The 8,098-nt window shown below is 49.7% G+C and overlaps 1 protein-coding gene across 1 annotated transcript; it reads right to left on the bottom strand.

Moving 5' to 3' along the window:
* Positions 1-274: 274 nt before the first annotated feature.
* LOC143138218 (uncharacterized) lies at positions 275-7,537 on the bottom strand. Its single transcript, XM_076298717.1, has 2 exons — positions 1,070-7,537; positions 275-779 (listed from the first exon to the last, which is right to left on the bottom strand). Exon 1 carries the CDS (start codon positions 7,109-7,111, stop codon positions 1,400-1,402), a length of 5,712 nt encoding a protein of 1,903 aa, XP_076154832.1. The 5' UTR covers positions 7,112-7,537; the 3' UTR covers positions 275-779; positions 1,070-1,399.
* Between the last annotated feature and the right edge of the window lie 561 nt (positions 7,538-8,098).

The following is an 8,098-nucleotide window of genomic DNA, read 5'->3' as shown; positions in this document are numbered from 1 at the left end:
TTTATTATCATAAGTAGGAATGGATAAAATGTTGAAGCTCGCCAAATAATACTGTCCGGAACAACAAGGCCTCACTATCACACGGAAACACACTGCATCAGACACCTCAATCTCAAAAACTGAAGAGTACATCTGAAACCTCACCAAATTCACGCCAGAGGCTAGGTTTAGGCAAGTGCCAGACCATTAAAAAACAATCAGCCCCTTCAAAAAAAAGGTACAATTTTATGTTTAGTAGAATTCCGTGTTCATTTTGGGGCTATAATGAGGGTTTGGTGCTATGTATGTATAAAGAATGTGTGAGGCAGAAGACAAGGACACAAGGAATCAGTGACACAAGGAATGTAAAGACACAATCTTTTATTGACAACTGACATCCAATCTCAATATTAACTATATAAAATGTTTGCTTTAGTTAAAGTGGTGAGGCTGATATGTCTACAGTATACTCAAATACAATCTGGCTTTATGAAAAATCTGAAAAATCGTCATATAGACTGATGTTTGACCTCCTAGATTATGCAGATTACATTGCAGATGCAGGCCTTTATATGCCTATAAGACCTATAAGGTCTTTTACACGATCTACCATTGAAGGAACTGTAGGGGGCGATGTGGGTCGAGGAGAGTGAGTGTGTGGTGAGCAGGCAGAGCCCCGGTTAGAAGGCTCACTGGTATGGAGTGATTGACACGGAGATGGCAGGGTTTCGGTGCAACACAAGCAGTTTATTTTGATTTTCAATTTAGTTCTTTGTTCTTCACTGGGGTTTGCGTGTGTGCTGCACCAAAGAGGAAATAAACAGAGAAGGGAGAAATCAGTACAGATCCCAACTCACAAACAAACAATTGATATTTAAACAATAAACTAAATCATATGGCTATATAAGGTACAACTAAACAATACTTGACATCCCAAATCAACCAGCATCATCCCATCTCTCACATGGGACTCAAACACAAACACATTGAACCAACAAACAAAGACCTTAACTTTACACAATATGGGCTGGCAGAGCTAACTCATAAACATCACATAAGTCAAAGTGAAGGTCATTAAATGATAACTTACGTTAACTCAAAAGACGCACACGACACAGGACACACTGGAGTGCTGGGTTGATGAACAAAAGAGTGAATGCAGGGCGAGCAAACAATTTATCTAGTCTGAGCCCCTGCTCTGGAGCTACGGGGTTTCCCAGCAGGTAAACTGGGCGTGGTTTGGTGACAGCCATAGAATCCTGCAATTTCTTTGCAGCACTTTCTTCTCAAAGGACTTTGTGGCGGTTAAAAAGTAAATGTACATTAAAGAATAAGAAACAATATATTAATAATAAACATATAACTTAGGGAGTCTTTTCATAGCCGCCCGGAATTGGAGTCAATTCCTCCCGGAAAAGACTCAGTCATCAGTCAGCTCAGGAAGTATCATCAGACGTGACACTGGTCTGGTGTAAGTCTGACCGCCGACTTGGACATCAGCGGATCGGACACGCCCATCTCTACCGGCCGTGACAGCTGTGACGCGCCCTGTCGGCCAAGAGGCCCGAGGCAGTTGTGGGTCAAGAATCAGAATAGTCCTCCCTACTTCCAGATTCTGGACTTCCTTCAGCCACTTTCCTCTGGGTTGTAGGTTAGGCAAGTAGTCACGAATGAACCGCGTCCAGAAGTGGTCAGCCAACATCTGGCTATGACGCCACTTTCTTCGCCCAAGGAGCTTACTGTTGGCAAACATGGCTTGTGGTAGAGAGGCATCCCGCCGCCCCATCAGGAGCAAATTGGGAGTGACCGGATCAGAATCAGCGGCGTTTGAGGAAAGATAGCCTAGAGGCTTTGAATTCATGATGCCTTCTACCTCGATCAAAACAGTTTGGAGGACAGCTTCGGAAGTGGTTTGCTTTCCCAGAATCACTCGCAGGGCATTCTTTATTGATCGGATTTCACGCTCCCAGACTCCACCAAAGTGTGGAGCCCCTGGTGGATGGAAGTTGAATGAAATCTGTTGATTGGCCAAGTGTTCCTGGAGCTTGGGTTCCATCGCCTGGAAGCATTCCCTCAGCTCTCTGTCCCCAGCGCGGAAGTTCGTTCCTCTATCTGCCCAGATCTCAAAGGGCTGGCCACGACGTGATCTGAAACGACGGAGAGCTAGGAGAAAGGCATCAACATCCAGACTTCCCAGCAGGTCAAGATGCAAGCAACGAGTAGTTAAGCACTTAAATATGATTCCCCATCGCTTCTCTGTTCTACGGCCATGGAGGATGACAAAAGGTCCGAAGCAGTCTACACCAGTGGACCAGAATGGTGGTTTGAAAAGACGCAGCCTCGCTGGTGGTAGATCGGCCATTTTTGGCACTTCAGGAGAGGATTTCCATCTTTGACACTCCCTACAGCTGTACTGATGTTTACGGATGGCTGGTCTTCCTCCTACGATCCAATACCTGCGTCTCAATTCTCCAAAGACCCTTTCTGGGCCCGGATGCAGCAGGGACTCATCATAGTCCTTAATGATGAGCTGTGTAGTTGGATGCTTCGGGTCCAGGATAATTGGGTGAATAACGTCGGGATCCAGGTCCTGGGCTCGACGTAACCTTCCTCCTACTCTCATCAGCCCAACATCTGGATCCAGTTCCGGAGACAGTGAGAGGAGACGACTGTGCCTATGCAGAGGTCTCCCTTTCTGGAGTGCGTCAAGTTCTTCAGGGAAACATGACGCCTGGGCTTGCTGCAGGAGCAAGGCTTCAGCTGCTGCTGTGTAGGATTTGTTGGACTGTGTCAATGCCTGCTCAGTGGCGGCGATAAGGTCACCCCAACTTTGATGCTGGGAGGCATCTGGCAGTGCACTGACAGTAGCAGAGACATTCAGGCACAGAGCAGCTTTCTTCAATTCAGTGCTGTCTGCGGGTGGTGATGAGTGGGCAACATCAGGTGCAACAGGCCAGCAATTTTCAGGCTTCTGCAGGAAGAGCGGCCCCGTCGTCCAGCAGTTGGGTTGAGCCAAGTCACACAGTTTCTTGCCTCGGGTCAGGGCATCCGCTGGGTTGTTTGGACTGTCAACGTACCTCCATTTATCAGAGTCTGTGAGTTCCTGGATCTCTGCGATCCGGGTGCCGACAAAAACCTTGTAGTGGCATGACTCGGATTTCAACCAAGTCAGCACTGTGGTGGAATCGCTCCAAAGGATCGTTCGGGCCAAGGGTAAGGTGAGTTCACACCTCAAGGTAGTGGCTAACTGTGCCCCTAATAAGGCAGCACTCAATTCGAGTCGGGGCATCGACAACTGTCTCTTTGGTGACACTCGGGAGCGGGCCATGATGAAGGCCACATGAATGTGATTTTGGTCGTCATGGACACGTAAGTAAGCCACAGCGCCATAGGCCCGTTCTGCGGCATCACAGAAGACATGAAGCTCTCGGTACACATCCGACTGGTCGGCACAAGGGGGCACATAACAGCGAGGCAGTCTGATGCTTGGGAGGACAGACAGTTCACTTTCCCACTTCAGCCACTGATCAGCCAGTTCGGATGGAGTGATGGGGTCATCCCAGCCTTGTTTGGTTTTCCACAAATCCTGTACCAGCACTTTGGCCCGGGTGGTATAAGGTAAGATGTATCCTAATGGGTCATACTGACTGGCAAGAGTGCGGTAGATGAGGCGGAGTGTGGGAATCTTGATGGCCGTCACCCGGTGCTTGTATCCCAGGCTATCAGGAAGGCAGCTCCAACGCAAGCCTAAGGTGGATTCTTGGGGATCAACGCCTGCTTGTGAGAGCCACAAGTCAGTGCTCATAGATCTTGCCTCAGGGGGGAGGTGTTCAACCACCCTGGAGTCATTACTTGCCCACTGGCGGATTTCGAATCCCCCTTTGGACAGTGTGGCCCGGAGTCTGTCCAGCAGGGTTTTGGCAGCGGCTGATGTGTCGAAGCTTTGCAGGCAATTATCAACATAGAAAGCTCTGAGGACAGAACTCAACACTTCAGGGTCACTCTCCGGGTGCTCTTTGGCATGACGCTGTAGGGCGTAAATGGCGCAACAAGGGCTACAAGTTGTGCCAAAAGGTAACACTTGCCACTCATAGGTCTTTGGGTAAGTTGCCTGAGCCATGGCCCGCCAGATAAACCTGAGTAGTGGTCTGTCAGCAGGGAGTAGATGTACTTGGTGGAACATAGACTTTATGTCACCACTGATGGCCAAACTATGCTCACGGAAACGGAGGAGCACGCCAAGAAGAGAGGGACCGAGAGTTGGGCCAGGAAGGAGGCCGCGATTCAGGTTAAGACCACGAAGTTGGAAAGAGCAATTGAAAACCAGTCGATGTTTCCCACTGGCTTGTTTGATGACGTGATGTGGAACTAGCCAAGATTCTGACCCTGGCTGGTCATCTTTGGGATCCACCTCCTTTACATACTCCATATCAACAAGCTTCTGGATCTCCTGGTTGTAGATCTCAATTAGCTCTTGGTCCTTCTTCAGTCTGCGCTCAGTTCCCCGGAGCCATGGCAACAAGGTATGGACTGAGGAGAATAATTGTGGACTGTTGGGTGCTCTGAGCAGTGGGGTAGCATACCGCAAGACCTCACCTACTTTGTTGACGGCAGTCTTAGTCTCAAGCAATTCCAGGCAATAATGATCCTGTTTAGATCGGGTTACTTCCTTGTCCTTACGGTGTGGGAAGGAATCCAGCCTCCACAGTCTCTCCACATTTTCCATCAATTCCGCAGTAGCTGGGCATGATACACGGTCACAGAGAGTGAACAAGGCTTGTGCCTCTGAAGTGGGAGATCGAGGTAAGGCATTGGCTGGGCCTTGGACAGCCCATCCCAGAGCAGTATGGACAGCGATGGGTCCCCCATAAGGTCCAATGCGGACAGGCTCTTTGGGCACCAACAAATGGGAATGATCTGAGCCTATTAGGATTAATGGCCGAGCATGGACAAAGTCCGGTAAAGGTAAGCCTCTCAAGTGGGAATACTCCCTCTGCAGGTCAGAGGCATGACAAGAATGCTCAGCCAAATTGAGGACCGGGGCAGTAAAGGCATTGGCGATAGAGAACCTAATCTTCTTCCGGCTCACAGGGGAGATATGACAGGAGATGGTCTCGCCACTCATGGGAATTACCTCATGCCGCACAGTTCTGAGATTTAGGATCTCTTCAGGGCCTTTAAGCTGTAGCTGGGACGCTGCTGAAGTCAGAATGATCGTTCTCTCTGAGCCATCATCGAGTATGGCATAAGTTTGCAACCTCTGCCGGCCATTGATCAGGAAGACTGGAACTACCTTCAACATCACACGAGGAGATCGGTTTGGCTGATCGATGTACAGTGTGTCTTCGGCACAGGGTGCACGGGCGAGCACATTGAGAATGCCTGCCGTAGCAGAGTTCCCAGGGCTTTGTGAGCTGGTGGAGAGTTGATGTGCGATGCCATGCAGGATGGTGAGATGCAGCTCTTTGCACGTGTTGCAAGGCTTTTTGAGGGTGCATTTATCTGGCTTATGGCAGCGGGCACATCTGTAGCAACGATCATTCTTTTCTATCCATGTTCTCAATTCTGATGGGCTAAACTCCTTCACTTTTGGACAGGTTCCCAGGAAGTGGTCGTTGTTGTTACAGTATGGACAGAAAGGTTGGAACTTGGGTTTACCAAAGATGGTCATCCTCTTTCCGCGGCCCTGTTGGACACTAGGCTGGCTTTCCACCGTGGCTGTATTGCTCAGGTACATAGTGGTAGGTGTCCCCTTTCTCCCCTGGATCTTTTGGACTGCTTCTCGTCTCTCCATTGAAGTAGGGACTGAGACTTGTTGGGCAATACTCTTGGCCTGGGCTTTCACCTGGAGCCAGGCAGAGAAGTCTTCCAAGGTGTATGTGTGTTCTTTGCCATCTTTCAAGATGCCACGATTCAAACAGTGCTCAACGAAACTGTCCCGGTAGTGAAGGGGGAGCTTGGTAAGTAGTCTGTCGACATGAGAGCCACACCGCAACTCACTTCCACCTGCACCGTCCACTGATCGCAGCATGCCGATCAATGAATGTACTGAAAGAGCAAAGTCCTGGAATGCATTGCTATCTCCTAATCTGACAGGTGGTGAATGGAGGATGCTGGCTATTTCACTTTGTACCAACTGCCGTGGCTGGCCATACTTTGCCTTAAGGGCAGCAAGAGCAGATGTGTAGGGAGTTGAGGCGTGCATATAAGACTTTGCTAGCTTGTACGCACTGGGCAGCCTCAAGTGGTCCATGAGGACCTGGAACTTGTATTGTTCAGAGAGGTGAGCGTGGATATCTAACAGGTTCTCCAACGCCATATTAAGCAGAACAAAGTCACTCTCCTTTCCACTCTCAAAATAAGGCAGTCTTGGCTTTGGGATGCCAAAAGCAGTGGCCACTAACAGCTCCATGATGCTGGCTCCCTCTGACGCCCTTTCACCGGGCTTAAGCAAGGGAAGAGGTGCAGGTTTCTCAGGGACTGGATTTGAGGGTCTTTGACTCTTGGCAGGACGAGGTGCGGTCCGCACTAAATGGGGGAATGAAGGAGGTGAGGGAGTGGCGGCCTGCTCTGGACTAGATGTCTGGACTACTGGGTGGCTCCCTTGAACTGGATAGCGAGTCCCAGACTGACTCACAGTATTGACAGGCTGACTTAGAGTCATAGGTAAGGATTGGAACAGAGTAGTGGTTGGCTGATTCACTGGAACAGGATTGAAGGCAGATGTTTGAGGACCGCCAGAGGGAGCATGCTGCACTGAGAACAGATCGACAGGTTCACTTGCATCTAAAACTCTTGAGCTCATGGAAAGAGGGGCCAACCCTTGAAGGGAGTTATAAACACTAGACTGAGCAGGTGGAGCAGGTGGTTGTTCAGTAGTCACTTCTCCGGTGAACGAGGTTATTAGCCGAGCCTCTTCCAATTCTCGCTGAACTCTACGCAGCCGTCGCTGTAGCGTCATGGATCGGGTCAACCTCTCTCGTTCCTTCAACGCTGCTTGTGCTTGCCTGTCTAGTTCTTGAGCCCGGTCATCTAAGGCCTGTTCCTCCTGGATCTGACTTTGGATCTCGTGCAGTTCTCCAAGTTTCCTCTTCTCCTCAATCATAGCTGCCTGTAGCGGGGTGAGCTCCATCTGGTGGCTCTTACGAGAGCTTCGGGAACTTCTACTGGCATAAGTATAAGTATAAGAGGAGGCCTTCTTTGACCTAGGTAATGACTCACGCTTATCCCTCTTGCCTCTAGATCTGTCGAGTCTCACCTCTCCCTGTGAGGGTGGAGCTGGTTGTGGAGCTGGTTGCTCCTCCGCTGCTTCGGGCTGGACATAATTGTGGGTGATTTCTTCTTCTTCCTCCACTTCTCCCTCCACTGCTGCGGTCTCCTCTTCCTTCTCTACTTCTCCATCCTCCACTGCTTTCTCCTCTTCCTCTTCAGGCTGTTGATCGGGGTGTCCCAGGGTAGCTGCCTGCGCAGCAGCAGTCGTGATAGGACATGGTTCGGCTGCTTGGCTGTGATGAGTGAGGCTCTTGGGCTTACTGGAGAGTTCCCTATCAGGAGCCGGGAAGCCATAGCGGTCCGGTTGGTGCCTCTCTCGCACAGACTTGGTGGTCTCTGATGCACTCTGGGACTTGATTGAAGGAGTGTTCCTATCCATTGCACCTCCCTCTGGTAACTCCATACCATTGCCTGCCATGGTATCACTCACTCAGTCCTCCGGCTCGAAGGACCATTGAAGGAACTGTAGGGGGCGATGTGGGTCGAGGAGAGTGAGTGTGTGGTGAGCAGGCAGAGCCCCGGTTAGAAGGCTCACTGGTATGGAGTGATTGACACGGAGATGGCAGGGTTTCGGTGCAACACAAGCAGTTTATTTTGATTTTCAATTTAGTTCTTTGTTCTTCACTGGGGTTTGCGTGTGTGCTGCACCAAAGAGGAAATAAACAGAGAAGGGAGAAATCAGTACAGATCCCAACTCACAAACAAACAATTGATATTTAAACAATAAACTAAATCATATGGCTATATAAGGTACAACTAAACAATACTTGACATCCCAAATCAACCAGCATCATCCCATCTCTCACATTGGACTCAAACACAAACACATTGAACCAACAAACAAAGA

Source organism: Alosa pseudoharengus, unplaced genomic scaffold, assembly GCF_046254945.1.
Source record: "Alosa pseudoharengus isolate Yale_2024_CS ecotype anadromous, Long Island Sound unplaced genomic scaffold, YU_APseudo_1.1 YU_APseudo_1.1_scf_21, whole genome shotgun sequence".
In the NCBI taxonomy this organism is placed as follows: Eukaryota; Metazoa; Chordata; class Actinopteri; order Clupeiformes; family Clupeidae; genus Alosa; species Alosa pseudoharengus.
This window is presented reverse-complemented; position numbering and strand designations above follow the sequence as displayed.

Excerpts from the sequence above, each read along its gene's own strand:
- LOC143138218 (XM_076298717.1), bottom strand. The coding sequence starts at position 7,111 with ATGGAGCTCACCCCGCTACAGGCAGCTATGATTGAGGAGAAGAGGAAA.